Source organism: Neoarius graeffei, chromosome 6, assembly GCF_027579695.1.
Source record: "Neoarius graeffei isolate fNeoGra1 chromosome 6, fNeoGra1.pri, whole genome shotgun sequence".
NCBI lineage: Eukaryota > Metazoa > Chordata > Actinopteri > Siluriformes > Ariidae > Neoarius > Neoarius graeffei.
Window position 1 is genome coordinate 42,164,337 of NC_083574.1, and position 22,943 is coordinate 42,187,279.

A 22,943-nucleotide genomic window follows, 5' to 3' on the forward strand; every position below is an offset into this window, starting at 1 on the left:
TTGCAAATTCAGTTCATTAAGAGGCTTTGTTTTGTTTTTAATGCTGTTCACTTCTTCTTCTTTCGGTTTTATGGCAGTTGGCAACTAGCTTCAGTGGTGCATTACCGCCACCAGCTGGATTGGGGTGTGATACTTGAGTTAAAAAAAAAACCTAAATTATTTTAATTAAACCTGTGTTCCTTAAGAAACTAAATACATATTTGAAGCAGATTTCACCTGTACTTCTTTGCAGAATGCCCTCCAAGTTTAACACTAATTGTTTCCCTTGCAACTGTAAAATTAATCTTTGTCTTTCTTCCTGGTATTTAGGACATTGCAAAATAACATGCTCTGTAGACTCTGGGCTGCCACAGAAATCACATTTTCCATCTGCATGCTTTTTTATCATCACCAAACAACTATTTAATCTTGTGTGTCCAAACCTCATTCTCGAAAAAGCATCCTCCTCTTCCTTACTTCTGTTGGTGTTTCTACTCTTTCCCACTTGGTTCTGGATATTATAAAACTGTCTCCCAGTCTGGCCATTGTCCCATAATGTTTGCCATTTTCTCTTAACTATGTTTTTAATCATACTTTTAATTTCTGCCTTGCTGTAAGCAACTTCAATATCTATGCTGGGATTTCCAGCTGCTTGTTTAGCGCACTTATATGCCATCCCATTCCCTACAACTCCTATATGAGCTGGTACCACGGGCGATTGCTCTAAGACAACGAAGGAGGCTCAGCCTCCTCTAAAAATGATGAACATCGTGTAGGATGAATTGCACTAGGCTTATGTTATAGCCGACCTTATAACATTGCTATTTCAGATCCAGAATCATAGAAATATATGTGTTCAACCCAACTACAGTGCGAAATCATTCCATTATAACTTTCCCCAGTTCGCCTAATGTGTGCGTGAGTTTTTCCCCCTCGTGACAGCGCGATGCAGCCCAGCCTCAGTGGACTTCAATGGCATTTGGGAGCTATGCGCTTTTCAATCTCAAAATGCAAGACGATTATTGGACAAATACTGCGAAAACGCCTGCCCACGGAGTCTCACGGACTCCCAGCCTCAGTGGACTTCAATGGCATTTGGGAGCTATGCGCTTTTCAATCTCAAAATGCAAGACAGTTATTGGACAAATACTGCGAAAACGCCCGCCCACCGGACTCCCAGCCTCACAGTGGGAGGGACATGGCAAAGCTTTCCGCGAGGAGACTGGTGATTGGTGAAAGCGGCCGGATATTTTCTTTGATTGACAGCTCGTTTCAAATATAGACAGGCAGCGGTGAATTTCAGTTCAGTCCCATGCGGATTCCCAAGTGCTGTGGTGTATTGTAAGAGATCAGCTTACATTTCGATTTCATTCATTACATACGGTTTCTACCAGCTTTTTTAGCTTGTATATATTTTCATTGTAAATAAAGTGTAAATATAGTGTTGTCAAGTTTGCTATCTTAGTTCCAGAAATTTCGTTTATTTGAGTGACTGAACTTGAACTTGAGGGGGCTAGTCATCTAGCAAGAAAGCTGCGCACGGAGGCCAAGCATTGCTGATTTAATTTTGGCGAAGCCATTTGCCAGTCTTCCTTTCGAGGAAAAAATTAAAATTAAAGAGCAGGGTAGACCAACGCCTCAAACTGACTTGGTGAAAAAGGTAGGGAATAATACTCGTTCCTTTCAGCTCTCCTGGTACGAGAAAGTGAATTGGCTAACAGCAAGTGACCCACATCAACAACAGTAAATAGGCTACTTTAGTAATATGTCATGGATGGACCAAAAATATAGAATCTATTTAAAATGTTTATGCTGAGTATATTATATTGGAATATATATTTTTCTGGATATGAATTAAACACAGCTACAATTTGGAAAACATTTTTAAACAAAAACACAGCCGAGAACATTTCACACTACAGACCTGGATTAAAAGTGAAGGGCTATCAAAATTGTCAATAAAACATTTCTCAGTCAAAATAAGTAAAATATAGGGAAAGTGTCATTGAATGAAATGTGTGGCACCCAGCTGTATGTTTGGCTCCCCAAGGTCAGTGCTTGTGCCTATTCCAGAACACTCTGCTGTTACTGCTGAGGTTCCTGACAAAGAGCTGCTTTCAATAATGATCAATTTTTAAACAACATGCCACAATTTTAAAATATAAAATGTTAAAATATACCCCCCCCCCAACACCACCATCATGTATATTGGACAGTAGGCTAATGGGCCAAAAGAACCTGTTATTTCACAGTTTGTGACCCTGCCAACAATCAGCCAGATCAGAGGCAAGAGTATGGGCAAAACTGATGTGTTTTTTCTTTTAAAATCTGGAAATATCGTAACCGACCAGCCTCCCCTGTTTGAAAGACTACCAGCCGCCACTGGCTGGTACCCATACAAGAGTTATCTTAACTCCTGTCTTCCTGTCTTTAAGAGATTATTTGCAACTTGTAATATTTCATACAAAATGTCCTGCCTTGATTTTGACTGGGACGTTCTAATGCTAACCGCTAGATCATTATTGATTCTTTTTCCTACTTTGACTTTTAACTCTGGGATAACAAAAGCAACCCCAACTCTTTTACCAAATGCTGTTCACTGATTTGAATATGATAATTTCAAAACTCCCTTCAACTCTCCAGCGGATTGGCAGCTGTACTCATTGCCTGACAGAAATTCCACATCAACATAGGACTAATTTCCTCCACGAATACTATTCATCCAACGATAGAATTTCATAAACTGCGAAGTTAAAGAAATGAAATAGGATCATCGGCGAATCAAATCAAACCGAAACTAAATGGAGTCATTTTTACTCAGGCATTAAATCGGACGCCTCTGGATGGCTTGAGCGTAAATCAGACATGGCAGCGCAGATGGCGGTAAATTCAGGTAACTGGTAAAAACAAACAAAAACGTGTTATATTGTTTAACTACTTGTTGTGTATTTTGGTGCTATGTTTAAAATAAAACAAATGTTAATTTCATGTAGCTGAATCGAGTGAAGAGATGCCGAAAACGGCTCGTGTTCATTCTGTGCTAGGTTAGCGTTAGCATTGAGGAGCTAGTTGCTGGCTTGTTCCGCAGCAGGGACTCGAACCGAGTTACATGTGTTTAACTAGTTTAGAGCCTCTGCGCGCTGTGTTTAGGGGAAGAGATAGTGTTTATAAGATAATATAAGAAGCTACTGATAACTCAGACGTGTGTGTTTTGGTGCTCAAGTGTGACTGTAATGGTGATGCTAGTTTGGTGAAGTTCCACACTTTCCGGCAGCCTGTTGTTCCTGAGGCTGGGTGTGTGGGGGTTCTGGACTCACCGAGGGTCGAGTCTCTGAGTTACTGGTCAAACACATCAGTGCTCCAGTCATTAATCTCATCCTGCATAATTTTCTGTCCACACACTTTAACTTGACTATTTATTTGAACAGTAAAAGCTACAGTGATCAATGTGTCATGAGATACTACTGGTCCCCAAAACGTTCTGGAAACGTTTGTTTTAGGTTCACAAAACATTAAGAGCAGATCTGGTTTTGGAGAACGTTTCCCTAATGTTCCCACAACTCGGTAGCCTTGGATGTTTCAGAGAACGTTCTTATAACTCAGTACTTGTGGTGGTCTGGAATGTGTTGGAGAACGTTCTCCTAATGTTCCAATAACTTGGTACCCTTGTGGTGTCCACAAATGTATTGGTGAGCACTTTGTGGTAACCTGAAATGCTATGGAGAACGTTTTCCTAATGTTCTTATAACTAAATAAACTTATGGTGTCCTTGAGTGTGTTGGAGAACGTGCCACTAATGTTCACGGGACTAAATAATTTTGTGGTGACCCCAAATGTTTTGAAGTACATTCCCTTAACGTTCCCATCACTAAGGCCCTGTCCACACGGCAACGGATTCAGGTGAATCCGATACAATTGTTTATCGTTTCGGCCTGGCGTCCACACGGCACCGGCATTTTGGGTGCCCCAAAACGCAATCTTTTGAGAACGGGTTCCAGAGTGGAAAGATCTGGCAACGTTGCAGTTGCGAAGTCGTCTGGATGAGTAGAACGGATTTGTTTACGATGACGTCACAACCACATGACTGTGAGTGCTTCACGCCGGGTAGAAGTGTAACGAACTCAATGCGAGTTGTCAACAAATCCTATAACTTGGTTCATGAAACGCGCTTACAAAATATTTTCACTGTGAATATTTGTGTAATGGTGCAAAGAGAGAGAGAGAGAGAACAGCCCTTAGGCAGAGTAAATCCCGCCAGCAAAAAATAGGGAAAAAAAGGAGCGATCTCACCTCTTCAGATGTTGGTTTAAGTCCTACAATGCATTCCTCAAAAAGGGCGTAGAAGAACAAATTGATCCATCAACGTGTAGCATTCAATTTATTCCGGACCATTAAAGACGCTGCCTTCCGCGTAGAAGGAAGTACTTTTCACAAGTGAGACTGGAAAAATACTTTTCATTGTATTTGGTCATTATAATGTAATTTTAAGAACAGATTTTTCTGACTTTGTGGCTAATATGAAGTCTCGCGCATAATAGTTTATGCGCATGGGTCCTTACTACTTCTATTGTTCTGGTGTCTCCGAAGGGACCGTCTTACAGCGCCCCTAGAGGTGTGGCATGTGTATTGCATCATTTTCAGCAAGCGTTGCGTTGCCATATGGACCTGATATTTTACTGATCGTTGCCCATGTGGACGCGATATTTTTTTTAAATAACATCTCGTTGTCGTGTGGATGTAGCCTGAAATGCTTTGAAGAACATTCCCCTAATGTTCCCATCACTAAATAATCTTGTGGTGACCTGGGATGTGTTGGAGAGTGCTTGGTGGTAATCTGAAATGCTTTGGAGAGCCCTAACATTCCCATATCCTTGACCATGTTGGAATACACTTTGTGGTAACCCAAAATGTTTTGGAGAACGTTCCCATAAATAAATAATCTTGTGGCATCCCAGAATGTGTTGGAGAACGTTCTCTTAATGTTCTGATATCTCATTACCCTTGTGGTATCTTTGAATATGTTGGAGAACACTCGACTAATGTTCCCAGGACTAAATAATTTTGTGGTAACCCGGAATGTATTTGAAAACGTTCTCCTCATGTTCCGATATCTCATTACCCTTGTGGTATCCTGGAATGTGTTGGAATACACTTTGTGGTAACCTGAAATGTTTTGGAGAACATTCCCCTAACGTTCCCATAACTAAATAATCTCATGGTGATCTGGAATGTGTTGAGAACGTTCTCCTCCTGTTCTGAGATCTCATTACCCTTCTAGTATCCTTGAATGTGTTGGAGAACGCTCCACTAATATTCTCAGGACTAAATAATCTTGTGGTGACCTGAAATGTTTTGGAGAACATTCCCCTAACGTTCCTATGATTAAATAACCTTGTGGTAACCCAGAATGATTTGGAGAGCATTCTCCTAATGCTTTGATAATCTTTAAATGACTTGAGCATCTCAGGAATCTTGCAGTGACGCCTCCGAGAATATTCTTCTAACGTTAGGGGAACGTTCTTGGAGCCATCACTTTGCTCCTGTTACATTTGTATCTAATGAAACAGGATGGGCAGGCACACTTGCTTTCTAATATAACGAGCTACATTATATAATAACAATAACCCTGAATGTTGATGTCTGCGCGAGAAGGAGGGAATGAAGTCACCAGAACAAAGATGCCAGCAAAAGCACTTAGGGACATGCAGTTATTTCAGAACACAGAGAAGCTCTCGAAGCAGAGTATTTTTAAGATACTTTTTTAGTCATTGTGATCTCAAATATCTCATCTCATCTCATTATCTCTAGCCGCTTTATCCTTCTACAGGGTCGCAGGCAAGCTGGAGCCTATCCCAGCTGACTATGGGCGAAAGGCGGGGTACACCCTGGACAAGTCGCCAGGTCATCACAGGGCTGACACATAGACACAGACAACCATTCACACTCACATTCACACCTACGGTCAATTTAGAGTCACCAGTTAACCTAACCTGCATGTCTTTGGACTGTGGGGGAAACCGGAGCACCCGGAGGAAACCCACACGGACACGGGGAGAACATGCAAACTCCGCACAGAAAGGCCCTCGCCGGCCCCGGGGCTCGAACCCAGGACCTTCTTGCTGTGAGGCGACAGCGCTAACCACTACACCACCGTGCCGCCCTGATCTCAAATATGATCATCGATTATGACGTATATGGCCACCCAACCCTGAATGTGTTAACTAAAATATAATATTCTACAACCTCGATTCCAAAAAAGTTGGGACAAAGTACAAATTGTAAATAAAAACGGAATGCAATGATGTGGAAGTTTCAAAATTCCATATTTTATTCAGAATAGAACATAGATGACATATCAAATGTTTAAACTGAGAAAATGTATCATTTAAAGAGAGAAATTAGGTGATTTTTAAATTTCATGACAACAACACATCTCAAAAAAGTTGGGACAAGGCCATGTTTACCACTGTGAGACATCCCCTTTTCTCTTTACAACAGTCTGTAAACGCCTGAGGACTGAGGAGACAAGTTGCTCAAGTTTAGGGATAGGAATGTTAACCCATTCTTGTCTAATGTAGGATTCTAGTTGCTCCACTGTCTTAGGTCTTTTTTGTCGTATCTTCCGTTTTATGATGCGCCAAATGTTTTCTATGGGTGAAAGATCTGGACTGCAGGCTGGCCAGTTCAGTACCCGGACCCTTCTTCTACGCAGCCATGATGCTGTAATTGATGCAGTATGTGGTTTGGCATCGTCATGTTGGAAAATGCAAGGTCTTCCCTGAAAGACACGTCGTCTGGATGGGAGCATATGTTGCTCTAGAACCTGGATATACCTTTCAGCATTGATGGTGTCTTTCCAGATGTGCAAGCTGCCCATGCCACACGCACTAATGCAATCCCATACCATCAGAGATGCAGGCTTCTGAACTGAGCGCTGATAACAACTTGGGTCGTCCTTCTCCTCTTTAGTCCGAATGACACTGCGTCCCTGATTTCCATAAAGAACTTCAAATTTTGATTCGTCTGACCACAGAACAGTTTTCCACTTTGCCACAGTCCATTTTAAATGAGCCTTGGCCCAGAGAAGACGTCTGCGCTTCTGGATCGTGTTTAGATACGGCTTCTTCTTTGAACTATAGAGTTTTAGCTGGCAACGGCAGATGGCACGGTGAATTGTGTTCACAGATAATGTTCTCTGGAAATATTCCTGAGCCCATTTTGTGATTTCCAATACAGAAGCATGCCTGTATGTGATGCAGTGCCGTCTCAGGGCCCGAAGATCACGAGCACCCAGTATGGTTTTCCGGCCTTGACCCTTACGCGCAGAGATTCTTCCAGATTCTCTCAATCTTTTGATGATATTACGCACTGTAGATGATATGTTCAAACCCTTTGCAATTTTACACTGTCGAACTCCTTTCTGATATTGCTCCACTATTTGTCGCCGCAGAATTAGGGGGATTGGTGATCCTCTTCCCATCTTTACTTCTGAGAGCCGCTGCCACTCCAAGATGCTCTTTTTATACCCAGTCATGTTAATGACCTATTGCCAATTGACCTAATGAGTTGCAATTTGGTCCTCCAGCTGTTCCTTTTTTGTACCTTTAACTTTTCCAGCCTCTTATTGCCCCTGTCCCAACTTTTTTGAGATGTGTTGCTGTCATGAAATTTCAAATGAGCCAATATTTGGCATGAAATTTCAAAATGTCTCACTTTCGACATTTGATATGTTGTCTATGTTCTATTGTGAATACAATATCAGTTTTTGAGATTTGTAAATTATTGCATTCCGTTTTTATGTACAATTTGTACTTTGTCCCAACTTTTTTGGAATCGGGGTTGTACAAACATGATGAAATGGTTCACGAAAAAAAAAAATAAATAAAAGGGAACTGAACCCTAATATGAAGAAAATGTTCTCTGCTGGGCGTTTATCGAACATGGGACTTGTTACGCCAGCTATAAATTATAAATTTTTTGGAACCCCTTCAAACATAATCTAAAAAAATATTCCTTTGGGACGATGCTGTCTTTGTCACCACTCGGAAACTAATGGTCTCTCATCCTGAGCAGTTTGTTTTGCCACAGATCTTGCACATGAATACACGACGCAGTCACAGCTGTGTCCTTGTCGCTTGATTGTCTGTGAAGGTGTTACAGGTTTCGGTAAGTGTTAATGTAATTTAATATCTGTATTGTTGTTTTTGAAGGAGCCAGTCTGTGGGGGCCTCTGAAAGAGTTGTTGGAAACTGTCGAGGGGGCGGTGTGGAGGAGACAGCCTGAAAGTGTTCATCTCCTGGATGTGCAGTTAAAGAAACACAAGCCCTACTTTCTATCCCTGTTCAAAAACCCGGTGAGTTCCACAAAAATATTCCTGACCATTTCTATTAAAGGGGAGCTGAAGTCATTTTTAAACTTGCTTTATTTCTTAATTAACGTGTTATTCAATTACGTTTTCGGTTTTATTAGCCTTATATCATGACTCGTATCGGCATATTATATTACGCTTATCAGCCTTTTCGGTTTTTAGCCATGTTGAATGTAGTTCGTTTGGTCCACGGCAGGCGTCGCTTATCCGCGCGATCTTCACGAGACTTGTGCGAGACTTCAAACGTGAAGTGTCAGCGCCGCCATTTTGAAAACTGTTTACACAGCGGCCGGATCGCCATATCACTCCAATTTAGATTAATTTAGAGATTTGCCAGCTTCATCAGTGATGGAGTGTCAGTGCTGCGCGCTGTGGCGCGTGCACCTGAAGGCGCGCCGAGTGGACTCCAGCACGCGCGCCGTGAACAAGATACTTTGCGATGCAAATTCCATGATACGCATGTACGCATTACCGAGCCTTTCTACGCGTTGTCTTGATTTCCTGTTTCACGATCCTTGCACCTGTTTCTCGTTCTTGTCCTCGATGTACTGTCTGCGCCTCGACCGACCCTTTTGCTTGTATTCTGGTTTTGGATTGTTTGCCTGTGTATATATTCTCACTGTATATATATTCTACACTTTATTAAACTGTATACTTCTGCACATAACGCCGCCTCCCTCACGTACGTGACATGGAGATTATTCCATACGACTTCCAACCAACGTGGAGTAGAGAAGAGATGGAAAGACGACAGGATAAGGACGAGTCCGTCGCGCTGGTATTTACATCATTACTGTCGCGCAATTAAAACGTGCCAGATCACGTAGCTGGTGGGTTTTCTCATCTCATTATCTGTAGCCGCTTTATCCTGTTCTACAGGGTCGCAGGCAAGCTGGAGCCTATCCCAGCTGACTACGGGTGAAAGGTGGGGTACACCCTGGACAAGTCGCCAGGTCATCACAGGGCTGACACATAGACACAGACAACCATTCACACTCACATTCACACCTACGCTCAATTTAGAGTCACCAGTTAACCTAACCTGCATGTCTTTGGACTGTGGGGGAAACCGGAGCACCCGGAGGAAACCCACGCGGACACGGGGAGAACATGCAAACTCCGCACAGAAAGGCCCTCGCCGGCCACGGGGCTCGAACCTGGACCTTCTTGCTGTGAGGCGACAGCGCTAACCACTACACCACCGTGCCACCCATCCTGGTGGGTTTTCAAAATAATAAATACATGCATGTATTTTTGTGATGAATACATATTATTACTGAGCGCATTTCCCACATAATCCTCACTAAGGTTTCGGACAGCACGACAAAATGGCGTCCACACTATATAGTGAGTAGGGAGCGATTTCGGACACGGGGAAAACTTCCGGCTTGATTACGTTGTGACGATCCGTCTCCTTCCCCCTCTCTCCTGTGCTGAGTTGCGCTCAGTGTCAGAGCCTAATTAAGCACAGCTGACGGCAATTGACACTCAGCGGAACTCATGTTTTTTAAACAGCAGTCCTCACGCACTAGCGGGCAGAGCAGACACAGACACGCATACACACACACACACACATTCACAGATTATGGCATTACATTGAGCGAGTGAACCAAAAGTAAACCCTGGGAACATAAAACCCACAACTTGCACTTGGAATCCCGCTGTCGCCTACGGCTTACTGCCGCGATCGAATGCTGCTGGCCTGTGCAACCTCTTCCTTGACGAGTGGATCTATTGTCACCAGACCTGGATGGATCCAGAATCAAAGAGTCTGAAGAGTTGTGAGTTAAGAAAACTAGCTGAGCCCGTTTATTTGTTCATCTGCGCTGATTTCTGTTCCTCCAAACATCAACAATAACTAAACCCTGCCATTGATTCATCCGATTCAACACATACAAGTCCATAAACATACAATATACAAACACACAACACACTACACGCCCTACACTATTGGCTTCTTTTTTTTGTTTTTGAGCTGAACTGAATTGACTTTTGCTTCCGATGGAACCTTTTGTTCCGGAGTTTTGAGTTGTGTGCATTGTGCTTCGTTTAGAGAAAATAATTTTATGTTGAATGCTTCTTTATTGGATACTTTTGTTATTTGTTATTGGATAACTTTGTTACTTTTTGAATGAAACTAACTGAACATAAGGAACTGCGTTTGGATTTTCTCCTTCACAAGATCACGACACTGATTTTTTTTCTGACGGTGTTTGGTTAAATATTATTTCATTAATTTAAACTTGCAGTTCCAAAACCAAACACCGTTACAACGTCAGCATTCGAAAGAGGGCGTGCGCGTCTTTTGACAACGTTGGCAGATGTCGGTCACTTTGATTTCCGCTGTACGTTTTACTTCCTTCCTACGATGTCTCGTACAGGTCTCAGCGAATCTCGTTTACGGCCATTGCTTTGACATATGGGCTGATATATTACAGAGCATATTTCAAACACTCATCACTTGCTATAGCAGCGACAAAACAGCTATAAAAATAAATTCTGATATTTAATAAAATGAGCAATAGAAATTTGAGGATAAATTTGCCTTCAGTTCCCCTTTAAGCTGACCTATTCTGATTAAACTGTGAGTCATGTTTATCTTCAAACAGACCACAGGTACGATGAGAAGAATAGACTCGGGAGGGGGACAAAGAGGCTTTGAGTGTTTCTAGCTGCTATAACGCATGTGATAACAGGAATTAACTTGTTTTGTGATAGTTTCATAACAGTAAATGTAACTTGAATCAGATTAAAAAGAACACTTTAAAAAAAATCAAAATGTGTAATTGCTGTGGTGTAAGTACTGTAGAATAAAACAGGACATAATTAAAATAATCATTAACTCTGTGGAATCACACTGTTCTGTCATTGATTATCAGGTTTCATTCCTGACTTAGTTTTACTGTTTATCAAAGTTATTCAATTATGATTTTAAAATTCCATTATCATTCCAGTGCTAGAGTTTAAATTTCTACAGTGGTGCTTGAAAGTTTGTGAACCCTTTAGAATTTTCTATATTTCTGCATAAATTACCTAAATCATCGTCAGATTTTCACACAAGTCCTAAAAGTCGATAAAGAGAACCCAGTTAAACAAATGAGACAAAAATATTATGCTTGGTCATTTATTTACTGAGGAAAATGATCCAATATTACATATCTGTGAGTGGCAAAAGTATGTGAACCTTTGCTTTCAGTATCTGGTGTGACCCCCTTGTGCAGCAATAACTGCAACTAAACGTTTCCGGTAACTGTTGATCAGTCCTGCACACCGGCTTGGAGGAATTTTAGCCCATTCCTCCGTACAGAACAGCTTCGACTCTGGGATGTTGAACTGCTCGCTTCAGGTCCTTCCACAACATTTCGATTGGATTAAGGTCAGGACTTTGACTTGGCCATTCCAAAACATTAACTTTATTCTTCTTTAACCATTCTTTGGTAGAACGACTTGTGTACTTAGGGTCGTTGTCTTGCTGCATGACCCACCTTCTCTTGAGATTCAGTTCATGGACAGATGTCCTGACATTTTCCTTTAGAATTGGCTGGTATAATTCAGAATTCATTGTTCCATCAATGATGGCAAGCCGTCCTGGCCCAGATGCAGCAAAACAGGCCCAAACCATGATACTACCACCACCATGTTTCACAGATGGGATAAGGTTGTTAAGCTGGAATGCAGTGTTTTCCTTTCTCCAAACATAACGCTTCTCATTTAAACCAGAAAGTTCTATTTTGGTCTCATCCGTCCACAAAAAAGTTTTCCAGCAGTCTTCTGGCTTGTCCACATGATCTTTCGCAAACTGCAGATGAGCAGCAATGTTCTTTTTGGAGAGCAGTGGCTTTCTCCTTGCAACCCTGCCATGCACACCATTGTTGTTCAGTGTTCTCCTGATGGTGGACTCATGAACATGAACTTTAGCCAATGTAAGAGAGGCCTTCAGTTGCTTAGAAGTTACCCTGGGGTCCTTTGTGACCTCGCTGACTATTACACGCCTTGCTCTTGGAGTGATCTTTGTTGTTCGCCCACTCCTGGGGAGGGTAACAATGGTCTTGAATTTCCTCCATTTGTACACAATCTGTCTGACTGTGGATTGGTGGAGTCCAAACTCTTTCGAGATGGTTTTGTAACCTTTTCCAGCCTGATGAGCATCAACAACGCTTTTTCTGAGGTCCTCAGAAATCTCCTTTGTTCGTGCCATGATACACTTCCACAAACATGTGTTGTGAAGATCAGACTTTGATAGATCCCTGTTCTTTAAATAAAACGGTGCCCACTCACACCTGATTATCATCCCATTGATTGAAAACACCTGACTCTAATTTCACCTTCAAATTAACTGCTAATCCTAGAGGTTCACATACTTTTGCCACTCACAGATATGTAATATTGGATCATTTTCATCAATAAATAAATGACCGAGTATAATATTTTTGTCTCATTTGTTTAACTGGGTTCTCTTTATCCACTTTTAGGACTTGTGTGAAAATCTGATGTTGTTTTCGGTCACATTTATGCAGAAATATAGGTAATTCTAAAGGGTTCACAAACTTTCAAGCACCACTGTACATGAATTCACCGTGAAGTTCATGTAGTCCTGAAGCTTAGAAATGTTAATGAAGTGTTTATGGGCAATTCTTCAGCAGAGAGGCTGAAATTATTACAATTGCCTTCACTTGTCAGCTCAGTGATCTTGCTGAAGTATGGAATCCAAGGCAAAATGTACTGAAAACCATATTAAAAAATCATCACCCCTGGGGGCGTCGTGGCTCAGGTGGTTAGGGCGCCATGCCATGAATGCGGGCGACCCGGGTTCGATTCCGGCCCGAGGTCATTTCCCGATCCCTTCCCGTCTCTCTCTCTCCCGCTCATTTCCTGTCTCTACACTGTCCTATCCAATAAAGGTGCAAAAAGCCCAAAAAAAATCTTTAAAAAAAAAAAATCATCACCCCAATTATAGCAGTGTCATTTCAGAGAAATCTTGGTTTGAATTTTAAGAAATGAAAGTTCAGTTTTTTCCTGATGTAATTCCGTTACTGACTGACTTTTTTCTTTCCTCATAAAAGATTTTGCGTTCAGAGTTAAACCTAGCCAATATTTCTGTGCTTTTTTTTTTTTTTTTTTTAGGGTCAAAAGATACCCCATACACTGTGAAATTTTTATTTAATACCATTATCTTGAATACTGCAACTAAAAAAAAAAAAGTTACCATATTTTGCTGTGAATGTAATTCCGTTACCGAAGAACTACCCTTACACATGTCTTATATGGAGGTTTGTTGTTTTCAAATGAATGCAAATGGAGTGAAATTACAGTCCTCCTTAAGGCCAATTTATGCTGACAACCCAGTCCTCGCAGACGGTGTCGCAGACGGTGTCTGCGTAGCCCCCCCACCTTCGCAGACACTCTGCGCGCACCTCCCAAAAATTGTAACCACCGCAGAAGCCTCGCAGACAGCGTCGCAGACAAGAGGGCTCTGATTGGTCCACTCTACATCCGCTGTACACGCACTTCCGCTTCCCTACTTTCCCGGTTTGGTTTGTTTTCACGACCGCCATTTTTAAAAACACGAGCGAAGATGGAGCAGCACGAAGAGCGGTTGATCGAGGAAGTGAGGAAGTACGTACATCTATACGACTCCAGTTCTAGTCATTTATAAAAAAAAAAGTTCTAGTCATTATAAGTAACCGGAGGATAAACACTCCACTAACCACACCCACCAACTACTCCTAGCGACTTTGCACCCCCTTGCGTTGTGGCGGTGAATAACATCGTGCACGCCTATTCCCCCGCTCAACGATAAATTACAACTGTCTGCGAAAAGCTACCTGCGAAAGCCTTGTCGCAAGAGCATGCAGAGGCCTTTAGTTCCTCAGTTCATTTCTCTTTAATGTGTTTTTTTTTTTTTTTTAAATAGCCAAAGAGTGCAGAGCAGAGAGAGAAGGTGAGGAAAGCCAGCACAGAGGGGATTTCTATTCAAGGCCAGCAAGGTGCACGGCTTCTACCTGAGCAGCTCCTCACAGAGGCCTTCATACTGAGCGACCTTTTTGACCTGGGAGAACTTGCTGCACTAGAGCTGCTACTTGCAGGTAAACTCGCGCACACGCACAGTGGAAGGTCCAAACAAACGTGCACAACAGGCAGTTTCTACTCTACATTTCAAAAATGTAGCATTAATTGCAGAAGTACTGTATAGAACAGAAAGGGGTCTGTGTTTACCTTTGGGTAAACGCTACCGAAGTTTATGGTGCGTGACTGCCAGACTCGGCAATAGCTTCTTCCCACAAACCATTAGAATACTTAGCACACTTAAAGCAGATACGCAGAGCCTTTATTTTTAAATAAATTTCTGAGTGGATAGTACATATCTCCACCCTTGACTCTTGTATGCTGCATAAATGGGAATTTTAAAAAAATATATTTTTGAGAGTTAAACTCGACCGCAAAGTTGGGATTCGAGCTGAGCCAGCCAGCCCTGAGCGCGTGACATCACAGCGGTAACCGGTTTTAAGGCCGAGGCCTTTGACGGCTATAGACCAAAGTCATGTAAATAAAAATTTATGGTGAGAGTAAGAAATCCCGTCACCGACTCACTCAACTAAGACTGATTTGACTTCACTGATTGTGGGTTGACTCTCATTAAAACAGGATTGGTGTTATAACTTCTGCAACTGAGTCAATCACATTCTGAAGCAAATTAAATAATCTTATACCGCTAACTTCAACACACAATACAAGTTACATGGATTAATCTAAATGCAGGTAAACAACGTGTTTTTGTTGTTTTGTATCCGAATGAGAGTCTGCGCTTACCCGTCTGTGTTCTCGCTTCTTGAAGGCTGATCTTGTGGCCGATTTTGTTTTGAAACAATCTGACTTTCAGTTGTTCGTTCAGTTCTCCGTTCATTCACTTCCACGTAAGCGCGAGAAGGCAGCAATATCCAGTTTAGAAATCAGACGGCTGCTCCACTCATTCTCCATTTTCTCCATTACTGAGTACTCCGCCATTACTGCTTGGCTCAGGCAATTACTAAAACCTGAGATGGAATGGGACGTCACCAATTTTAGCAGCAACCGCAGGGAGGTCACTGCCTGAGCAATATGTCCCGTCCCGGGTTTTAGCAACAGCCCTCGGCTCACACTCCGGGAGGACTGGTGCAGCTGAACTCGCTTTTCTTTAAAAAAAAAAACAACTTTCCTTTTCTTGTTTTCTTTAATTGTTGGTACTGCACCCTCTTTCAATACGGGCTTATAGCCAACGCTCCTCAACAGACCAGAGGTCTCGTACGAGTCTTCAGTAAAATGTGCAGAGCAGAGGAGAGACCACTTCGTAGCCGCCCAATGTGCCCGTGAACTTCTCGCAAATCGCGTCCAAATCTTTGCAGTTGGAACGTTCTTGGGCCATGAATGCAACATAAATCCACCTCCTGTCGTGTTGCTGCACCCACCAGCAACACATCTACGTGGCATGGCGATAAATTAGCTCAAAATGGAGGATCGGAGTTGCAGTCAGCTCTGTGTTTTAGTATAGCGCAAATGGCGACGAGACCGATAGCCTTCCTGCTGTGACGTTACGGACGTCAAGGTCATTCACTCAGACCGCTACCTATATAAATCACTTTAATCGTACAAATTACTCTATTAGATTTATTGTTAACATTTAAAACTATTCCTGTGCCATTCTTGAGCTCTCAAGGCGTTTATAAACGAAAGTGAGGCCATGGCTCTGCGTATCTCCTTTAAGAAGATCACATGAGCATGATGGACTCGGGCCTGTTGGACACATTAACATACACAGACTGTTACAGCTGACGACCCCCGTAACGCGCATTCAGATTGTTGAAATGCTGCTGTCCGGGATAATATGCTGTCATCCTGTACATTATCTTGTTATCCTGTGCAATAATTCAATGCCATCACTATGCAGTCTGTTATCACCCACCAGTGTTATGGTTCTTCTCTATTTTTGTGCAATATTTGTTTTATTCTTGTGCAATGTTTGTTTGTGGCTCTACTGTCACTGTCTACTGGTCTATATCTGTTTATATAGTACAATATCCATGTCTGTCTAGCTGTCTAGTATGTTTACTGATTGTTGTCTTGTGTGCACTTACTGTAACGTGTTTATTGTACGTACCAGCACATTGGAGTGTGGGGAAACGTAATTTCTTTCAGCCGTGCACTGCTCATTGCATGGTCTGAATGACAAAGTTTGACTTACAATGCGCGATTGATTGGCAGTTTGTGTGGTGAGTATTCTAAGCATCACTAATCTAAACCCCCCCCTTTTTTTTATATATAAAGGAGAACATCAGCAGCCTCATTTCCCTGGACTGACGAGGGGTCTGGTGGCTGTTCTGCTCTACTGGGATGGCAAACGCTGCATAGCCAATTCTCTCCGCTCGCTCATCCAGTCACGCCATGGCAAGACTTTCACTCTTGACCTTAGGTACCAGCGTTCTCCACTTTTCAAAAATAAAAGGTGGTGGCAGGGGTTTGGGGGCCGCCTAGGCCCCCAACAGGGTCCAGGGGCGGAGTTCTGGTAGGGGTCAGGGGTTGAATTCCACTGAAGCTGACAGACTTTGGGCTTTTTTGACCGTGAAACTGGCCAATAAATGGATAGGAAATGCTAAATCATTGTTAAAATCATTTTACAAAAAATTGACACGTTCTTACTGTACATATCTTTATTGCCGATGTGAGACTCAGTTGACATTTCACTAGAGACTGATGCGCCTGTTGCGCACCCCTGAATTCATTATATTTTTTTCTGTGTGTGAAAAAATAAATGAACTTCCATGCTAAACAAAATACCTAATTACAATAAATGCATACATTTTTTACAATACACGTTTTTTTTTTCTTAGTTTTTTTTTGGGCTTTTTTCACCTTTATTGGATAGGACAGTGTAGAGACAGGACAGGAAATGAGTGGGAGAGAGGGACAGGGAGGGATCGGGAAATGACCTCAGGTCGGAATCAAACCCGGGTCCCCGGATTTATGGTATGGCGCCTTAGCCACCTGAGCCACGACGCCCCCAATACACATAATGTTAATTGGGTGAAACCACTCCAATCCATGCACAAGCTGGTGCGCGTGCCCGAGACTGGCACTACAAAGCCACCGTAGTTCGGGTCCTTTGACCCAGGAACCCGCAAGTCCTGCAGTAAACAACCACAGGGAAGCAACGGGAAAATGCAGCTCTCGCCTCCACAATCACAGATACGTCAAATAAAAGACCTGAGCTTAACTAACGTGTGTGTGCTGTTATATGATTACTGTAACTGTGTCTGGTCAGAAAAGACGATAGATAAGCGTAACCGTTCCACAATAACACTACAAACACCCGCAAAGTTATTTACCTGCTGGCTACCTGCAGCTTGTAGCTTCCAGCGTTACTACAGTTGTGCTCATAAGTTTACATACCCTGGCAGAATCTATGATTCTTTGACCATTTTTCAGAGAATATGAATGATAACACAAAAACATCTTTTCCACTCATGCTTAGTGGTTGGGTGAAACCATTTATTGTCAAACGACTGTGTTTTCTCTTTTTAAATCATAATGACAACAGAAACCCAGATGACCCTGATCAAAAGTTCACATACCCTGGTGATTTTGGCCTGATAACATGCACAGAAGTTGACACAAATGGGTTTGAATGGCTACTAAAGGTAACGTCCTCACCTGTGATCTGTTTGCTTGTAATCAGTGTGTGTGCATAAAAGCTGAGTAAGTTTCTGGGATCCAGACAGACTCTTGCATCTTTCATCCAGCCACTGATGGTTCTGGATTCTGAGTCATGGGGAAAGCAAAAGAATTGTCAACGGAGCTACGGGAAAAGGTAGTTGAACTGTATAAAACAGGAAAGGGATACAAAAAGATATCCAAGGAATTGATGATGCCAGCAGAGATGCCTACTAGTACGGATTGGCCGTATTTTGTACGGAAAAGTTACGTAAATACGATGTTACGGCAAACAGTGTTATTCTGTACGGAATTATTATAAAGTCTTAAAAAATTCCAGTGAGTTGTTTTTAAATGTCCAAGCGACTTTTTCAATCCATGCGCGATTCACGGCTATTTATTTTTATGACAACCGCACATGCTGTGTGTGACATGTGCAGATACCGCACATTTGTTCGCGCTATTTTCGCTCGGCATCACACACGCATGGTGCTGCTTCTCAATGGTGGAAATGAAACGCTCAGTATCGGGACAAGTGATGCACAGGTCTCAGGTGTTCCTCCCACGATATACGGTAGAATGGCCGTGCATTACACCCAGTCAAAAGGGCAATGGATACGCGCACTGCAAACTGTGTAGAACTGACATTAACATGGTGGTCGCAATGACTGCAGGCGGCATGTCAACTACAAAAACGTGTGGAGTATGCTGAAATGGCGAGTCAGGCGGAAAGTAAATCTGGGCGTATCCAGCAGTTTTTTACGAAATCTGTGGATGAAAAGACACGGAACGTGACCCGTGCTGAAGCGGTGATGGTTGACCTGTGCTTGGAGTTGAACTTGCCAATTAGTGCCATGAAATGTGAGTTAAACTTATTCAGTTTCTTTTTACATGTCTGATTTTTATTCACTGAAATATCAAACACTGGCTGTACTTCTTTAATTCAAAGTCTTTTCAGTGTTGCAAGTACAAATGTACATGTAGTATGATCAAAAACAGAATTTTATGATTAGTGCTGTTGGGATTGTGGCAAAAAAATTGATCATTCCACTGTTTTAAATACAATTATAAATGTCATTTTATTCAATGTCTCTTCTGAAGCATTATGCTGAAGTATTTGTATATTGGGACATTAAGATAACAATGGCGGACTCTCTTTGGCATGAAATAAGAATATTTTTTATTTTTATTTTTTAATTTTATTAGAATCCGTTAACAGGTAGAACATTTTGCCAGGCAATATAATATAATACTTTTGAGGAGTTACATTCAATACCAATGATTGGTAGTCAACCGTAATGTCTGCAAACAGGGAACACTATTGTATTTAGAAAAATGTGATATATTGTATGCTCTAGAAATTTGTTGAGTGGAAATTCAATTGAGATGGCTGCTCGCGTTTTGTTTATTCAATTCACACAAAACAGTACTTTTTAATAATTTAAATGTTAAACATATTGGTGTGTATATATACCTCTTTATAATGGAAATGCGCATAAATTAATGTTACTGAAAGTCATTCCAAAATACTGAAAAATGTTTTCAAGAATACTGAAATTCAAAATTTGGGGTAGGCATCTCTGTGCCAGTCAGCAGTGTTCAAACTGTGATTAACAAATGGAAAATCAGGGGTTCTGTTAAAACCAAACCACGGTCAGGTAGACCAACAAAAATTTACGCCAAACAGCACAGAGACAAGTCTCAAAACTTCTGGAACAAGGTAATTTGGAGTGATGAGACCAAAATTGAACTTTTTGGCCACAACCATAAACGTTACATTTGGAGAGGTGTCAACAAGGCCTATGATGAAAGGAACACCATTCCTACTGTAAAGCACGGAGGTGGATCGCTGATGTTTTGGGGATGTGTGAGCTACAAAGGCACAGGAAACTTGGTCAAAGTTGAAGGAAAGATGAATGCACCATGTTATCAGCAAATATTGGAGGCAAATTTGCACTGATCAGCCCGGAAGCTCCGCATGAGACGTACTTGGACGTTCCAACATGACAACGATCCAAAACACAAGGCCAAGTCGACCTGTCATTGGCTACAGCAGAACAAAGTGAAGGTTCTGGAGTGGCCATCTCAGTCTCCTGACCACGATATCATTGAGCCACTCTGGGGATATCTCAAGCGCGCAGTTCATGCAAGACAGCCCAGGAATTTACAGGAACTGGAGGCTTTTTGCCAAGAAGAATGGGCAGCTTTACCATCTGAGAAAATAAAGAGCCTCATCCACAACTACCACAAAAGACTTCAGGCTGTCATTGATGTTAGAGGGAGCAATACACGGTATTAAGAACTGGGGTATGTAAACTTTTTTGATCAGGGTCATTTGGATTTTTTTTTGTTGTCATTATGATTTAAAAATAGAAAACAGTTGTTTATCAATAAATGGCTTCACCCAACCACTAACCATGAGTGGGGAAAAAAGTTTTTGAGTTATCATTCATATTCTCTGAAAAAAGGCCAAGAAAGCAAAAATTCTGCCAGGGTATATAAACTTATGAGCACAACTGTATGTGTCAGTATAGTGTAACGTGGTGCGGCGTAGTGTAACGCAGGGATGGACCTCAATCTGCAGAGCTCTGGGTCACAATCTGTCTGCAGCCAGCTGGATGGTTTTCTATTGCAATCGCGTGGCCACTTCAGGTCGCCCCGTACGCATTCGTTTAATGGTCTTCTGCATGTTCAGTAGTTACGGAATTATAATAAAGCGAATACTTTACGATTTATTTGGTGTATACTGATGAAGTTACCTTTTTTTTTTGGCCAAGGGAAGGGCGGCGGGCCAGAATTATAACGTGGCAGTGCGCCACTTTAAAAGCGCCCGTGGAGAACACTGGGTGCGTTGTCCGGTGTTTCCCCTAAGTTTACTGGTTGGGAGGTGCTGGAAGAGGATGGTCACCTGCAGGACCTTTTCCTGTGGCTCCTGTTACACAGCATTTGGACTTGGACAAACAGTTAAAGGAGTCATGTTTAAGTCTTCACATTTATTTCTAGTACAATATTTAGAACAGTTTTTACAATAAAACTGCACTCCTATTGTGTGGGTTTTTTTTGTTTAATTTTAATTTTAATTTTTTTCCCTTTGTCGAGGGGTGGGGGTATAATGGTAGAGGAATTACTGAGTCCCCCCCTGCCATTCTTCTTAGCTCCTTGTTTGTTTCTGATATTTCAACTTGAAAGCATGTTTTTGTATCTCTGGTCTTTCTTAATCTCTCTCCTAGTGCGGATCTGGTTAACTTCACTACACGCTTCACAGATGAGCTGATGAACCAGGGTTTGACTAAGCAAATTCTAAACCTGGTGTCAGAAATCAGCGTGACACGCGAGTTTGAGAAGCTGCAGAAGGAGCGAGGCCTTGGCAATGAGAAACACAGGAAAGAAGTGAGAAGCCGAATGTTTTTCCGTACATTTTCTTACCGTGTCCGAAATCGCTCCCTACTCACTGTATAGGGCACTATATAGTGGGGACGCCATTTTGTAGTGCTGTCCGAAACCTTAGTAAGGATTATTTACACCCTATATAGTGCACTCAAAGTATCCCACAATGCATGACGAAAAGTAGTGTACAACCGATGGGCACTAACCAAGCAATAGATCCCATCATGCATTGCGGTCGTGCTGAAAGAAATCAGATTAAAAGTCTAAAATTTGATTAATAAAAGGCAGCAGCAAAGAAGAAAGTATTCAGCCTTGATTTAAAGGAACTGAAAGATGCAGGAACTTTGTATTGATTAATGTGGGAAATGCGCTCCGTATACACTACCGTTCAAAAGTTTGGGGTCACCCAGACAATTTAGTGTTTTCCATGAAAAGTCACACTTTTATTTACCACCATAAGTTGTAAACTGAATAGAAAATATAGTCAAGACATTTTTCTGGCCATTTTGAGCATTTAATCGAGCCCACAAATGTGATGCTCCAGAAACTCAATCTGCTCAAAGGAAGGTCAGTTTTATAGCTTCTCTAAAGAGCTCAACTGTTTTCAGCTGTGCTAACATGATTGTACAAGGGTTTTCTAATCATCCATTAGCCTTCTGAGGCAACGAGCAAACACATTGTACCATTAGAACACTGGAGTGATAGTTGCTGGAAATGGGCCTCTGTACACCTATGGAGATATTGCACCAAAAACCAGACATTTGCAGCTAGAATAGTCATTTACCACATTAGCAATGTATAGAGTGGATTTCTGATTAGTTTAAAGTGATCTTCATTGAAAAGAACAGTGCTTTTCTTTCAAAAATAAGGACATTTCAAAGTGACCCCAAACTTTTGAACGTTAGTGTAATATGGATTTATCACAAAAATACGTGCATGTTTTTATTATTTTGAAAACCCGCCAGCCGACTGATCTGGCACGTTTTAATTGTGCGACAGTAATGACGTAAATACCAGCGCGACGGAGTAGTGTCCGAAGACTTTTTTTTTTTTAATCAATGAGCTCACTATACAGTCCTCTATATAGTAATTCCCTGAGTAGGGAGTCGTGAACTAGTGAGCGATTTCGGACACGGTTAATTGTTGATCAGTTATGATGATAATTTTTTTTTTTCATGGAAACTGTTAGATTTTGATTCAGGAAGTAATAGAAGGCTGTTATTAAGGCTGTAACAGCATTCCAGTTTGAGTGTAACTATAGAATCTTTATCTTCTACAGGTGTCTGATCTCATCAAAGAGTGTCGCCAGTCTCTGGCTGAGTGTCTGTTTGCATGGACATGTCAGTCGTCTCTGAGTAAAGATGATACACTCGCTCTTATTGGCCATCTAGAGACCGTAACCGCAGAAGCCGATGGCTCGTTGGATAGTGTGAACCTTGCGTTGGTCATGGCATTGCTCTACTGCTTCGATGTCAGTTTTTTGGAGCAAGGCACTGAAGACAGAGATGGTATCTCGTGTAACTTT

At 41.8% G+C, this 22,943-nt stretch overlaps 1 protein-coding gene across 1 annotated transcript in view; it reads left to right on the plus strand.

Moving 5' to 3' along the window:
* Positions 1-2,767: 2,767 nt before the first annotated feature.
* The window catches only part of nup205 (nucleoporin 205), a 91,771-nt gene continuing 71,595 nt past the window's right edge, over positions 2,768-22,943 (plus strand). The window contains exons 1-6 of the mRNA XM_060923680.1: positions 2,768-2,872; positions 8,190-8,332; positions 14,262-14,433; positions 16,649-16,793; positions 21,262-21,421; positions 22,698-22,926. Coding sequence (XP_060779663.1) covers positions 2,845-2,872; positions 8,190-8,332; positions 14,262-14,433; positions 16,649-16,793; positions 21,262-21,421; positions 22,698-22,926 — 877 coding nt within the window. The 5' untranslated portion in view covers positions 2,768-2,844. The remainder of the gene's footprint in view (positions 2,873-8,189; positions 8,333-14,261; positions 14,434-16,648; positions 16,794-21,261; positions 21,422-22,697; positions 22,927-22,943) is intronic.